Consider the following 15,816-nt stretch of genomic DNA (forward strand, 5'->3'; position numbering starts at 1 on the left):
AAGAGGTGCAGACATGTCAACAATTGCTCCAGCACATACAGCTGGAGAAAGACAGTGTCAGAATTCAAACTCAGGCTTGTCTAGTTTTTAAATCCTTGCTGTTAACTTCTTGCTATATTGATTCTGTAAGACGAAGAAGGTTACTAAAGGTAGCTAAAAAATAAAATAATATTGCTTTAAACGTATTTCTATAAATCAGACTAGTTTAGGCAGTTCCCATCTGGTCGTTGCTAATTGGGGAGCTTATCTTGGAGGTGTGATTACTACCCTGCCCTTCCTGCTCCTGTCGATGGGAGGTGGTGGCAGTGGGGCATGGGAGGTTGTCTGAAATCTTCAAGGACAGTGGGATAGAAGCTGCTTTGCCATAACAGCCAGGTGGACAATACCTCCATGTCCATGGGCAGTTCTTGTCCAAATTGCACTGTCTTGGCAGCTTCTATCACTGCAGCTTGATCCCGATAGGTGGGAATTACGTTGTATTTGAAACTTAGCTCATCTATAGGCAAATTGTATTTTCGAGCATGATTTTGAAGAGTTCCTGTAATTATGAAAATCAGAAAGCCGTGTTCAAAACAACACTGCTACTCCCCAGGCACTCCCCCTTCACACAAACCAGGCTGCCCTGGCATTAGAGAGCCTTCCCACTACAGAGAAAACCCAACCCTTAATATCTTCCTCTGAGTTAGTTCACAGGGTCAGGAAGCCTGTGGGTCATGTTGGGAGGTAAGGGCCCAAAGGATGGACAAGCTCTGGTCCTGGTTGGGAAGGGAGGGAAGAAGGCCAGTATGCAGTGCATTGCCCTGACATAAGGGAGACAAATGAGTGAGGCAGTTTCTGAGCCCAATCTCGCTAACTTTAGGATTTTGCCCAGCTTGTTTTATATGGGCTGTTTAATAGGTATTAAGAATGAGAGAGATGAAGGGCTTGGGTCATTAGCATCGAGTTGCTCACAGGCTCTAGCCCCTTCTGAAGGGGCTAGATTCCCCAAGGGCTGATGGAAGCACATCAAGAGAATTTCTCAGAGGGAGGGAAGCTGCTCACAGCTGGGGCCTGAGCAGGTGGACAGCAGATGACGCCCTTGAGCGCGGGTCACATGGGGAACTGAGGCACACTGTGTTCATGGAGGCAGCAGTGCCTGCACTTATGTTAACTTGAGAGGGGCAGGGATTAGGTTGCTGGGGAACATCTGCTATCTCTGTCATCTTTCCTCTGTCCCCCACAAGTGAGGAAGAGCAGGACCTTGTTAGATTGCCCTATGATCAGTAGCCTCATTGTTAAAGCATTAGCAGCCATGTCATTTCCTCAGGACCTCAAAACCCTGTGTATGACAATCCATGGCCTTTCCTGTGGGGTTTTTCTAGGGGAAGTGCTGGTACCTGTTAGAAATCCTTGAGGAAAGAAGAAACCGGAGATCCAGTAGGACTTAGGCTGTCCTCTTTTGAGCCATAACTGAAGGAGAAACATACTCAAAATAAACGTTATTTCTGGGATGGAATTTGTTTTCTAAAGCAAAGTCCTATTTGGGGAGAGTTTCTCAGGAGGCGGAAACTAAAGCAGCCTTGAGTTAGTCACCACCCCCATTTCACTGCCTGCCCCGTTCCCCTTCCTGTTCTGCCAGCCTGATGACTGCGGACCCAGAGCCTGGTTATTGTGGGGTATGTGAGAGGGAGACAGCAGCAAAATTATCTGGGGTTTGGACTCATCTCAGTTGGTCTGTACCTCACTGTGGGGTCCCATGAATTAGAGCTGAAACCCCAATTAATTAAAGTGGAACTAAAGTGGAATGTGGGGATGAGTGCCTAGGGCAAACGATATTATAATCAGTATGAGATGTGTAAAGTGATGCCATTCTGGACATTTCTTTTTCTCTGGGCTCAGATTATCCATCAGTGACTGTGGATATCTTTAGCCAGTGCTTCTTAGGGACCTTAGGCCAACTATGCCATCAGACTCATCGAAACCCAGTGAAAGAAATTTTCTTACATCCACAAATGAGGTCCTCAGGATAAGGTCTTTGACCCACGACCCTAGTGGCTTCAGGGATGGGTAGGCTGTGTTGGACCACAGAGCGGGAACCTGGTTGTTGAGGAAACTGTTATACACTTTTTCCATTTCTTCAGACATCACCACGAATCCAGCGATGGCTTTGTTGAGTGTTTCCAGAGAAGTCTGAAAGAACAGAAAACGGGTTAGTGTCCTTTGTAGATGTCATTATCCAGTGTCAGTGACACACATTCATGACAGCAGGTGCTGCCTTGCCCGGAGGTGCCACTTGGCTGGGTTCTGTTCTCTGTGCACACTGTCTGCTTCCCAGACCCTCCAATATTTCATGCATTATTACAATATGTGACCGTTGTGGTGTAACACTTGAGGGTGGCAGTTGATAGTAGAGTCCAATGCGGTGGAAAGAAGGAAGCAGAAATGTCTCCTGAAGCCTGGAGAAGCGGCTGGGAGAAATGCCACTGTCCAGCACTCTTCCAGGCCAAAAGAAAAATAGGTCTGACTGTGATTTGGGAACCACAGAGTGTGAGGAGGAGGGGGAGATGGGGAGTGAGAACCACCTCATCTCTGCTCAGGGGGTTCCCCCAACCCCCAGAGTTAGTGCAGAAAGAGGAGATTCTTTTTTTTTTTTTTTTTTTTTTTGAGATAGAGTCTTGCTCTGTCACCAGGCTGGAGTGCAGTGGTGTGATCTCGGATCACTGCAACCTCTACCTCCTGGGTTCAAGTGATTCTCCTGCCTCAGTGTGCCAAGCAGTTGGGATTACAGGCATGCACCACCATGCCCAGATAATTTTTGTATTTTTAAAGGGGTTTTGCCATGTTGGCCAGGCTGGTCTCGAACTCCTGACCTTAGGAGATCCGCCCACCTTGACCTCCCAACATGCTGGGATTACAGGTGTGAGCCACCGTGCCTGGCTGGAAAGGGGAGAGTCTTAGATGACACTAATCTTCTAGTTGGCATCAGATGGTCTCCTTGTACTGGAAACACCTCCTTAAAACATGTTTCGTAGCCTCTCCTCCTCTCACCAGAAGATGGAGGCAGGCAGTAGTCCTGGGAGACACTGGGCTGGAGTGGAGTACAGGGCGATGTTTGCCACCTGGCTAAAGACGAGCGAGTGCATATAGGTGGGTTATGGCCCTCACGGTTGCAGTGTTGTGAAAACTGCCATATACTGGGAAAATATAATAGGAAGATATTAGAGGCAAAATTTATGTTGACTAAGCAACCAAATAAGGACTGGGACCACATGCACAGCGTCTTAGCAACAGGCACTGTGTGGATAAAACAAGGCTACACATCCTTCCATTCTTTCATAGGTTTACTTGTTGGTTCCCTTCTCCCTGTACCTCTTTTCACAAGAGGCAGCGGTAGAAAAAAGAAGTGTTTTACTTAGATTTGTCCTTAGGATCTGAGGAACCATCTGCAGCAGAGTGCAGGAAAGAGGCCCTTAGCCAGAGCCAAGACCATCCTCCATGGTAGACCTGGAAATAGGAAGAAGTAGCAGAAGACTCATCTAAAATCCTGAAAGAACACAAAAAATGACAGAGGTGGAGGGAGCAGACTGCTGAGACCTTCAAGGTCTGCTTGAAATAGAAAGAGGTCATATTGCAGTCGATTCTCCCAAAGGAGGCAGCCAACACGCAGATGTATTAAATGGGAGAAAGAGTACTTCAAAGGCCTTCCTTCCCCTATGGCTCGGAAGCCTACACAGGGTGGCCTTGTCACTCCCAGGACCTGCCCTATCTCACAGTTCTGTCTGGAGGAGAGTGGGTTAGCCAGGATGGCATTCCTGGGTGCTGCTCCCTTCCCCTGGCTTTCGTATTGCCACTACAGTACTGTCTGGCTGTTCCCAAGGGGAAGGGAAGGTGAGGCTGGGAACAAAGCCAGGGCAAAGCAGGACCAGGCCTTGTGGTCTAGGACTAGAGGTCAGGTGAGGAAGGCCTCTGGCACAGGCACAGCATGCCATGGTGGGCACCTCCCTTCTGATGGGAATGCTTGGCTGTGGTTCCTGATGGCCCTGCAGGCCACCTGTCCCTGGGCTCCTCCCCTTACGCTTCCATTAGGTGAATTCCTCTGTTAGTGGTGGACTGGGGTTTGTTTGACCAGAAAAAGTGACCAAAGGAGACCTGAGAGTCACATTTGTTCACCTGTACATTCAAATATTCGTGGAAGATTTAGTATGCCAATTACTAAGGAAACAAAGACGACGAATGTAACAGCTCCCTTGTTTTAAAGAAATTCTTTGTTAGAGTAGCCATACTCATAGGTGGGAAACTACAAAAAGTGTAATGAATACAGTGGTGGATGCAGAGACCTGAGATGACAGGGCCTTGAGGATGGGACCCTAACTCATCTGGCAGTAGAGGGAAGGGCTGGTCTCCAGGAAGACATAATGGAGGAAGTGACATCTGGTCTTATCTTCAAGTGGGTGAAAGTTCATGATGTGGAAAGGGCAAGACATGAGTAGCATCCATCTCCTGGTGTTCCTCAAAACAACAGCACTTCCTTAGTGTTAGCTGGGCACAGAGCACCCCATCTAAAGACTCCTTTCCCAGCCACCCTTGCAGCTGGGGTGTGGCCATGTGACCAAGTTTTGGCTAATGGGATATAAGAGGAAAAGATGTACACTACCACTGGATCACATTTTTATAAGGAAGCTGCTTTTCCTTGCTCTCTCTTTCCTACTTCCCACTGGCTGGCAAAAGGGGACAATTGGGGCAGCCACCTTAGACCCAGACACGGAAGTTGTCTTTTGAGACTGGAAGAGCCAACCTGTTTATCTCTGGATGAGCTCACAAAGCAGAATTAACTACCTGCCCTAGACAGAGCTCCCTCGGGACTGTTAGGGGAGAGTAAAGTGAATTTTTATCTTGTTTTGGACTATGTTATGGGGGTCTTTATCATAGTAGCTTAGTCTGTACCCCAATTCATTCAATATAGAAGGAAATAAGCCCTGACCCGGCAACCTGACCAGGAGACTGAGAGAGGAGAGAGACTTAGCTTGCTGACTTTGGTGCATACCTGACTAGATGCCACAGTCCCAAGGTGAAGACCACATACTCAGCTGATCCAGGGTCCACCTAACCAACAAGCCTAGGTATTGCCAGCCAAGCAGCCACATCCAGAGACTTTGCCTTTCTGATGGGGAACAGTAATGATCTTTAGCGGTAAAAGATCTCTCCCAGTTCTCCCCCAATCTTATCCCCAAGTCTTGACCTTGAAGTAGGTGTTTGGTTCCCTGATTAGCGGTAACACTTTTCCTGTTAATGCTCAATATTTGCTAATAGTTATTCTTTTTCTCTTATCGAAGTTACGCACAGAGAAACTAGGAAGGCCTTTGACCATCATTATCAATGCAAGGCAATGCAGAGAGAAACTATCTATGAACATAAAGCAGAAGATCAAACAGGTGTTTGCAAATTTTAGCGGCATTAAAATCATCCGGAGAGTTTATTTAAAATTCATATTCCCAGGCTCTGCTTCAAGAAATTCTAACTCAGTAGGTCTTGAGTGGGATCAAGGAATCCACATGCTGAACACACCACAGGGGACTCTAATGCAGGCATTCTGTGGCCCGCACTGACAGATTCTGGTTTTCACGGTCTTGCCTAAAGACTATGTTATTAATTGCAAACTAGACATTAGGAACAAGCACTGAATTACTCTTAATTGAGTGCTTAGGTCTCTGATCAATTTCTAGTGAGTCAACAGAATCTAAGGGTGTAAGGATAAAGAGGAGACTGAGAATTTGTAATGTTACATATTCACTCCATCGTTATTAGAAAATGGGAATACAGATTCATTAGAGAAGGATAAAATCATTTTTAGACTCATTGGACTTGAAGAGTTGTTAGTGTATCCAAATGGAAATGCCGAAGTGAGAGGAACGGAAGAATTTCGTATCATACAATTCTCTACAAAGCTTTGATGCTCAATAGCAATGATGAAAGTAAGCTCTCATACGTGAATTAACTTCAGCAGGTTGTTAAACCGGTCCACTTCCTGTCCAAGAACAGTGGTCAAGGAGTTCAGGCGTCCTTGAGGATCCTTGACGAAAAGGCCCTCAGAAGCACCCTCCATTTCCAGTTTTTCTGAAACATACACAGTGATTCCTCAGGCTAGTCATCATTGATTTGTTCTCACAATATTGCTAAGGCAATGTGCTTATCTTAACATTTTAAAAAAGCCAGCTTTTCTCATTGTTTAAGCCAGACACATAGCATTTAAATGTGACATTTCTATAATTTAGAATGCTTTTGTGATTCACCTGTGTTTATATACAAGCAATCACAGAAAATTAAGCTTAAATTCATTTGTATCAGGACATATATATATATATATATATAAAGTGTGTATATATATACATACACATATACTTTTTTTTCCTCAAACACTAAACCATTGCATTTCATTTCTTCCCTTAAAGCATGTTCCCCATGGGTATTTTCATCTTCCCAGCCAGTTTGAGCTATGTGGTCTACGGCAATGGGACAGGAGAAGTAGGTTCTTGTTGCTTAAGTGAGATCATAGAAAGACTGGCTGTGCTAATGTAGAAGGAGGACTGGAAAAAGGAAGGAGAAGCCTGCTCATTTTCATTCTGGTTGACTGTGGGGAGGAGGTGAGGGGTTGAGAGGGAAGAGGATGAAATGGAAGGTCAGTATGGCTCAGTGGTATCTGCAAGTTTGATGAGGGGTTTGAAAGGTTTCCAATGTGGAATGAGGGGGGTTGGCAGGAGGGCACAGGAAGGTGTGCCTGGCTTTGGCTGATTGGGAGGCAGAGCCCTGAAGGGTTCAGTGGCAAATGCTAGCAGGACAAAGCGGTTGCCTGGCAGATAAGGAACATTCCAGAGACTAGACGGTCCAGGGACCCTGAGTCTCCCCTTCTACCATACAAGTGTTTAAATCTCCCACTTCCCTGCTCACCTGCACTGAATAGAAAAGGTTGGGGGCAGGAGACTGAGAGAGAGAGAGAGAGAGAGAGAGAGACTTAGTGTTTATCCCATGTTACTGGGCATTATTTAAAGGGACTGATTGCATTATTAAACAGGCTCATGGTTCAAACTGGATGGAAAATGTAGCTCTTCTTTCTCCCTACAATCCACCAAATGCAGGCTCAGATGAAAATGATATGAGCTACGAAAGAGGAAGGAACGGCCTTTTCCTTGCGTATTTGCAAGAAGTATGTGTAAACAAACGACTATGACGTACATATATCAAATTCCTTCTTGACCACACACATTTGGCTGCTGGACAAAAATCCCTCAGCAGTGCCAACGAGTCTAATCCCTTGGGTCCATAGTGCTGTGGTTACATGTCCCTGGTCTTCTCTTCCCACCATTCCTCTCAGGGCTATTTCAAACTCTCAATTCTTTTGCTGAGCCAATTGCTTTCCTGTCCCCTCAGTCTCAGCAGATGATCTGCTTAGCATTTCACAGTAAAAGTACAAGCTTTATGAAGCCTGGAGAGAAAAACCTCCTAGGTGTCAATGGGATTCTACCAAACAAGTGCACGGTCTCTGCAGCTATCCATTCATCTCTCCATCCTTTTCCCAACCAGCACTCCATCTTGTATTTATTGATCTTATATTTATTGACTGTTTGCTTCAACAACAGAATTCTCTAACCAAGCAGACATTCTCTTGAGGGCTTGCTTCTAGGAGGCAGATAACTGACTTCTGAAACCACAAGGCTCCTTTTATTCCAGGGGCTTAAGGGCACTGGCAAGACTCAGTTGCTGTTTTTTTCTGTCCCCATTTTCTTTTTCCTATAATGACATCTCTTCCAACCATGAATAACTAAGACATCTAAATCTCCTACTGATTAAGAAAAGTGTTAAAATAGATCTCTTGTGATCATTCAGGAAGACTCTTTCACTTATCAGAAAGCAAGGTGAAAGTAATTTAGCCATGTCTTCTAAATGGAGAAAAAATTGAAATGGATTCTAGAGCAGGACTGTCCAGTAGAGCTTTTAATGATGATGGAAGTGTTCTCTCTCTGTCCTGTCCAATGATAGCACTCGAAATGTGACTGGTGCAAATGAGGACATGAATTTTAAATTATATTAAATTTAAATTTAGGTAGCCATATGTGGCTAGGGGCTATTTTCTTGCACAGCACAGGTCTAGAGACAGTAGAATAGTGAAATCAAGGGAAGCTCAGGAAAAAGTCTGGTTAAAGTTACGTTGAGCTGGAAACCAATTTCCTCCTAATGCTTCTGGCAGTTGAGATGCTGAGATGCTGTAAGCTTCTAGTCTATAAATGAAGAGCTCCATGTCAAAAGAGCTCTTTAGGTTAAAGAAAGTCTACATAATAAGCAGGTTTTGACATCTGTTTATCACTCAGTTCTCTGAGTGTATTCCTAAAATTCCTATTACGTACAAATTCCTAGAATTATTTATTACCTGGAACTCTGGCCTGGATGGAGGCAACAAGTTCTTGAACAATTTCATCATTGCTTTTTCCCTGTCCACCAGTAGATGACCTTGGCTGAACCTCAAGTATGGTGTTGATTAAAGTGTTGGTCTCTTTGTACTGTAATGGCAGTAAGACACAGAACAGTGAAGACTCAAATTCTCAAAAAATAAATTTGCAGCACATATAATTATTTACAAAAGTAAAGGCAGCTCTCGAAAACAATACTATTTCTTTTCACTTTCTTTTATTGTGGTAAGAACAATTACATGAGATCTACCCTCTTAACAAATTTAAAGTGTGGAAGACAGTAATTATTGCTGACTACAGGTACAATGTTGCACAAAAGATTTCTAGCCCTGATTCATCTTGCTTGACTGCAACTTTATGCCTGTTGATTAGTAACTCCCCATCTCCCCCTCTCCCCAGCCCCTGGCAACTACCATTCTACTCTTTAATTCTATGAATTTGACTATTTTAGATAACTCCATAAAAGTTAAATCATGCAGTATTTGTCTTTTTGTGACTGGCTTAAAGAAATTTTATTTTTTATCTTGAAGGTAGAGTTGGTAAAATGTGGTCATTGGAAGTGCCTAGTACATAGTTGTTACTGTCATACTAAAAATTTTTTTGTTGAGCAACAGTGTAAATGTACTTAATGGGCCAGGCCCAGTGGCTCATGCCTGTAATCCCAACACTTTGGGTGGTCAAGGCAGGAAGACTGCTTTAGCTCAAAAGGGATTACTTTAGCCCAAGAGTTTGAGACTAGAATGGGCAACATGGTAAGTCTCTGTCCCTACAAAAAAAAAAAAAAAAAAAAAATTAGCTGGGTGTGGTGGTGTGCACCTGTGGTCCTAGTTACTTGGGAGGCTGAATGGGGAATAGCTGGAGCCCAGGAGTTAGAAGCTGTGGTGAACTATGATCTCACCACTGCACTCTAGCCAGGGCAACAGAGGGAGGCCCTATTTCAAAAGGAAAGAAAAGAAAAATAAATACATAAATAAATGTAGTTAATGCCACTGAACTGTATGCTTAAAAATGATTAAAATGTACATTTTCTGTTATATATATTTTACTACAATAAAGAATGGTTAAACATTTTTAAGTTGATCAGTTGAAAGAAATTATGAAAGTGAGGGAAAAATCATGAGAACACAGTTTCAGGTCATTCTTTTATTCAATTAACCTTTTTTTTAATTAGAAAAATATGGCTTATTACACAAAAATTTGAAGATAGAAAAATACAAAGAAAAAATACTCATGATACTTACTTTCCAGATATAATTACTTATAACGAAGTAATATTTTATTTATTTATTTATTTATTTATTTATTTATTTTATTTTTTTTTTTTTTGAGACGGAGTCTCGCTCTGTCACCCAGGCTGGAGTGCAGTGGCCGGATCTCAGCTCACTGCAAGCTCCGCCTCCCGGGTTTACGCCATTCTCCGGCCTCAGCCTCCCGAGTAGCTGGGACTACAGGCGCCCGCCACCTCGCCCGGCTAAGTTTTTTTTTGTATTTTTAGTAGAGACGCGGTTTCACTGTGTTAGCCAGGGTGGTCTCGATCTCCTGACCTCGTGATCCGCCCGTCTCGGCCTCCCAAAGTGCTGGGATTACAGGCTTGAGCCACCGCGCCCGGCCTATGAAGTAATATTTAACTAAATAAACTATAGTTTACTTCAACTTGGACACTTTCTGTATAATAATTACTTATAAAGAAGTAATATTTAACTAAATAAACTATAGTTTACTTCAACTTGGACACTTTCTGTATAATAATTACTTATAAAGAAGTAATATTTAACTAAATAAACTATAGTTTACTTCAACTTGGACACTTTCTGTATATATGTGCATATGGTTTGCAAAATTGAGCTAATAAATTTATGTAATATTAATTCATTTTCAATATTATGAGTCTTCTAGTATCACTGAAAAATCCTCATTAACCATGCTTTAAGTGACTAAGTGATAATTTAAGGGACAATGTGATACTAATTATGGTATAAATGCACCATAATTAATATGAGTTACTTATCTATTTTTTGGAAATTTCTAGTTTTTTGATTTTATTAGACTTTTTTTTTGAGATGGAGTCTCACTCTGTTGCTCAGGCTGGAGTGCAGTGGCGTGATCTTGGCTCGCTGCAACCTCTTCCTCCAGGCTCAAGCGATTCTGTCTCAGCCTCCAAGTAGCTGGGATTACAGGCACCCGTCACCATGCCTGGCTAGTTTTTACAGTTTTAGTAGAGACAGGGTTTCACCGTGTTGGCCAGGCTGGTCCTGAACGCCTAGCCTCAAGTGACTCACCTGCTTTGGCCTCCCAAAGTGCTGGGATTACAAGTGTGAGCCACCACGCCCAGCCGATCTTATTACACTTGGGGAATAGAATATGTTTGTATGAATTTCATCCACCATTTTTGAAATTCTTTAAATGATAGATTAAGTAGAGGCAATACTTTAAAACTGGGTATTACCATATTAATTTCTAAAATCATTGTATCAATTTATATTTCCAACAATAGTGAATCATAAAGCCTGTCTTTCTATGTCTTTGCAAGAATCAATATTATTACTTAAACAAATGTTTCTAATTTAATAGATAAAATAGTTTCTCATTTTTTGCACTTCTTTAAGAATTTAAATCTTGAAAAATATGTTCATTGACCATCTATATTACTCCTTTATGAATTATTCATATTTTTTGCACATCTTTGAATTTTAGCATTTTATTATTTATTAATTTATAAGATAATTCTATAATATGGAAAGCTAACTTTTCAGTTTTTGTTTCAAAAAAATTTTGATTTACCACTTGGCTTAATTTTTTAAAAAGCATTTTAGATTCAGAGGGTACATGTGCAGGTTTGTTACATGGATGTGTTGTATGGTGCTGAGGTTTGGGCTTCTATTGAACTTCATCACCCAAATAGTGAACATAGTATCTAACAGGTTGTTTTTCAACTCTTTTCTTCCTTCCTTTTCCTCCCTTTTGGAGTCCCCAGTGTCTATTGTTCCCATCTTTATGTCCATGTGTACCCAGTGTTTAGCTTCCACTTGTAAGTGAGAACATGCAGTATTTGGTTTTCTGTTTCTGCATTAATTCACTTTGGATAATGGCCTCCAGCTGCATCAATTTGCTACAAAGAACATGATTTCATTTTATTTTTGTGACTGTGTAGTATTCCATGGTGTATATGTACCACATTTTCCTTGTCCAGCCCACTGTTGATGGGCACCTATGTTGATCCTATGTCTTTGCTATTGTGAATAGAACTGCAAACATATGAGTGCATGTGGTTTTTTTTGGTAGAATGGTTTATTTTCCTTTGAGTTGATACCCAGTATGGGATTGCTGGGTTGAACATTACTTCTATTTTCAGTTTTTTGAGAAATCTCCAAACTGCTTTTCACAGGGGCAGAACTAATTTACAATCCCACCAACAGTGTATAAGCATTCTGTTTTCTCTATAACTTCACCAACATGTTATCTTTTGACTTTTTAATAATTGCCATTCTGGCTGATGTGAGATAATATCTCATTGTGGTTTTGATTCACATTTCTCTGATGATTAGTGATGTTGAGCATTTTTTTCATGTTTGTTGGCTGCTTGTATTTTTCTTTTCTTTCTTTCTTTCTGTTTTTTTTTTTTTTTTTGAGACAAAGTTTCACTCTTGCTGCCTGGGCTGGAGTGCAATGGCATGATCTTGGCTCACTGCAACCTCTGCCTCCCAAGTTCAAGTGATTCTCCTGCCTCAACCTCCCGAGTAGCTGGGATTACAGGCTTGTGCCACCACGCCTGGCTAGTTTTGTATTTTTAGTAGAGACAGGGTTTTTCCATGTTGTTTAGGCTGGTCTCGAACTCCCGACCTCAGATGATCCGCCTGCCTCAGCCTCCCAAAGTGCTGGGATTACAGGCATGAACCACCGCGCCTGGTCGTCTTTCTTCCTCTTTTTTTTTTTTGAGAAGTGTCTGTTTATGTGCTTTGCCCCCTTTTAATGGGGTTGTTTGTTTTTTGCTTGTTGGTTTCTTTAAGTTCCTTATAGATTTTGGATATTAGTCCTTTTGTCAGATGCATGCTTTGCACATATACTTTCCCATTTTGTAGGTTGTCTGTTTACCCTATTGATAGTTTCTGTTGCTGGGCAAAAGCTCTTTAGTTTAATTAGGTCAAAATTGTCAATTTTTGTTTTTGTTGCATTTGCTTTTGAGGCCTTAGCCATAAATTATTTGCATAGGCTAATATCCTGGTATTTCCTAGGTTTTCTTCTATGGTTTTAATAGTTTGAGGTATCACATTTAATTCTTTAATCCATCTTGCATTAATTTTTGTATATGACGAGTGGTAGGAGTTTAGTTTTATTCTTCTACAGAAGGTTAGCCAGTTTTCTTAGTACCATTTATTGAATAGAGTGTTCTTTCCCCATTGTTTATTTTTGTCGACTTTGTTGAAGATCAAAGTTTGTAGGTATGTAACTTTATTGCTGGGTTCTCTACTCTGTTCCATTGGTCTATGTGTCTATTTTTTATACCAGTACCATGCTGTTTTAGTTACTGTAGCCTTGTATAATGGCTCTGGCTTTGTTCTTTTTGCTTAGAATTGCTTTGATTATTCAAGCTCTTTTTTGGTCCTGTGAATTTTAGAATATTCTTTTCTAATTCTGTGAAAAATGATGTTGGTAGTTTGACAGAAATAGATTCAAATGTGTGATTGCTTTGGGCAGTGTGGGCATTTTTATAATATAGATTCTTCCAATCTGTGAGCATGAAATGTTTCTACGTGTGTCATCCATGATTTCTTTCAACAGTGTTTTGTAATTCTTGTAGAGATGTTTCACCTCCTTGGTTAGATGTATTCTTAGGTATTTTATTTTTCTTGTGGCAATTATGAATGGCATTGTGTTCTTAATTTGGTCCTCAGCTTAAACATTATTGATGTATAGAAATGCTACTGATTTTTGTACATTGATTTTGTATCCTGGAGCATTACTGAAGTAGTTTAGTAGGTCTAGTAGTCTTTTGGCAGAATCTTTGGGATTTTCTAGGTATAGAATCATACTGTCAGTGAAGAGAGATAATTTGACTTCCTCTTTTCCTATCTGGATGCATTTTATTTCTTTCTCTTGCCTGATTACTCTAGCTAGGACTTCCAGTACTATTAATATGTTGAACGGGAGTGGTAAGAGTGAACATCCTTGTCTTGTTTCAGTTCTTAGGGGAAATGCCTCCAATTTTTTCCTGTGAAGTATGATATTGGCTATGGGTTTGTCATAGATGGCTCTTATTACTTTGAGGTATGTTTCTTCGATGCCTAGTTTGTTGAGGGTTTTTACCATTAAAGGATGTTGGATTTTATTGAATGATTTTCCTGCATTGATTGAGATAATCCTATGGTTTTGTTTTTAATTCTGTTTATGCAGTGAATTACACTTACTGATTTGTATGTTGAACCATTGTTGCATCCCAAGAATAAAGCCCACTTGATTGTGGTGGATTATCCTTTTGGGGTGCTATTGGATTAGATTTCCCAGTATTTTGCTGAGGAGTTTTGAGTTTATGTTCATCAGGGTTATTGGCTTGCAGTTTTCTCTTTTTGTTGTGTCTTTGCCACATTTTGATGCTAGGATGATACCGATTTCATAGAATGAGTTAGGGACAAATCCCTCTTCTTTGATTTTTTTGGAATAATTTCCATAAGATTGGTCACCAGCTCTTCTTTGTACATCTGGTAGAATTTGTCTGTGAATCTGTCTGGTGCAAAACTTGTTTTGATTGGTAGGTTTTTAAAATTGTTGATTCAGTTTTGTAACTCATTATTGGTCTGTTTAGGGTTTCTATTTCTTTCTGGTTCAATCTTGGGAGGTTGTGTGTTTCCAAGAGTTTATCCATTTCCTTTAGATTTTCTTGTTTGTGCACATAAATCACATAAATATATTCATAGTAGTCTCTGAGGATCTTTTATATTTTTGTGGGAGCAGTTGTTATGCCACTTTGTCATTTCTAATTGTGCTTATTTGTATCTTCTTTTTTGTCTTTGTTAATCTAGCTAACAGTTTATCAGTCTTTTTTATCCTTTCAATGAGCTAACATTTTTTTTTGTTGACTCTTTGTATGCTTTTTTCTTTTTGGTCCCAATTTCATTTAGTTCTCCTCTGATTTTAGTTATTTCTTTTCTTCCGCAAGCTTCGAGTTTAGTTTGTTCTTGTTTTTCTAGTTCCTTTGGGTGCAACATTAGGTTGTTAATTTGAGATCTTTCTATTAATATCTTTTTGACGTAGGCAGTTAGCTTTATTCACTTTCCTCTTAACACTGTTTCTGTTGCATCTCAGAGCTTTTGGTATCTTGTGTCTCTATGTTCATTTGTTTCAAATAATTTTTTGATTTTTGCCTTAATTTCTTTGTTTACCCAAAAGTCATTCAGGAGCAAGTTGTTTAGTTTCCATGTATTTGTGTGGTTTTGAGAGTTCCTTTTGGTATTGATGTCTAATTATATTCCACTGTGTTCTGAGAAGATGCTTGGTATGATTTTGATTTTTTAAATTTGTTGAGACTTGCTTTATGACCAAACATGTGGTCAATATTAGAGTATGTTTTTGGGCAGATGAGAAGAATGTATATCCTTTCATTATTGGTGGAATATTCTGTAGATGTCTATTAGGTCCAATTAGTCAAGTATTGAATTTAAGTCTAGAATGTCTTTGTTAGTTTTCTTCCTTCATGATCTGTCTAATGTTGTCAGTGGAGTGTTGAAGTCCCCACCTCTGCTGCTTCTCTGATTATTGTGTGGCTGTAAAAGTCTTTTCTTAGGTAGAAGTAATTATTTTATAAATCTGAGTGCCCCAATGTTGGGAGCATATATATTTAGGATCATTAAATCTTCTTGAATTGAATTATTTATCATTATATCATGCCCTCTTTGTCCTTTTTTACTGTTGTTAGTTTATGGTCTGATTTCTCTGATACAAGAATAGCATTCTCTGCTCTTTTTTATTTTGTTTGCATGATAGATCTTTTGGCATCCCTTTACTTTGAGCCTATAGTTGTCATTACATGTGAGATGGGTCTCTTGAAGACAGCAGAAGGATGGGTCTTGTGTTTTAATTCAGTTTGCCACTCTGTCTTTTAAGTGCAATGTTTAGGTCATTTATGTTCAAGGTTAATATTGATATGTGAGGTTTTGTTTCTGTTATGGTGTTCTTGGCTAGTTGCTTTGTAGTCTTGATTATGTAGTTGTTTTATGCAGTCTGTAGGCTATGTACTTATGTGTGATTTTGTGGTTACATGTATTGTTCTTTCATTTCTATGTTTAGGATTCCCTTAAGCATCTCTTGTAGAACTGGTCTGCTGGTGCCAAATTCTCTCAGTGATTACTTGCCGGGGAAGTATTTTATTTGTGTTTTGTTT

At 40.5% G+C, this 15,816-nt stretch overlaps 1 protein-coding gene across 1 annotated transcript in view; it reads right to left on the bottom strand.

Moving 5' to 3' along the window:
• Positions 1 to 15,816, bottom strand: part of DNAH6 (dynein axonemal heavy chain 6) — a 381,338-nt gene that overhangs the window by 5,059 nt on the left and 360,463 nt on the right. Inside the window, exons 71-75 of the mRNA XM_015112750.3 lie at positions 8,402 to 8,531; positions 5,966 to 6,093; positions 1,984 to 2,169; positions 1,377 to 1,449; positions 387 to 538 (exon numbers count right to left, since the gene is read on the bottom strand). Coding sequence (XP_014968236.2) covers positions 387 to 538; positions 1,377 to 1,449; positions 1,984 to 2,169; positions 5,966 to 6,093; positions 8,402 to 8,531 — 669 coding nt within the window. The remainder of the gene's footprint in view (positions 1 to 386; positions 539 to 1,376; positions 1,450 to 1,983; positions 2,170 to 5,965; positions 6,094 to 8,401; positions 8,532 to 15,816) is intronic.

This window comes from Macaca mulatta, chromosome 13, assembly GCF_049350105.2.
Source record: "Macaca mulatta isolate MMU2019108-1 chromosome 13, T2T-MMU8v2.0, whole genome shotgun sequence".
Classification (NCBI taxonomy): domain Eukaryota; kingdom Metazoa; phylum Chordata; class Mammalia; order Primates; family Cercopithecidae; genus Macaca; species Macaca mulatta.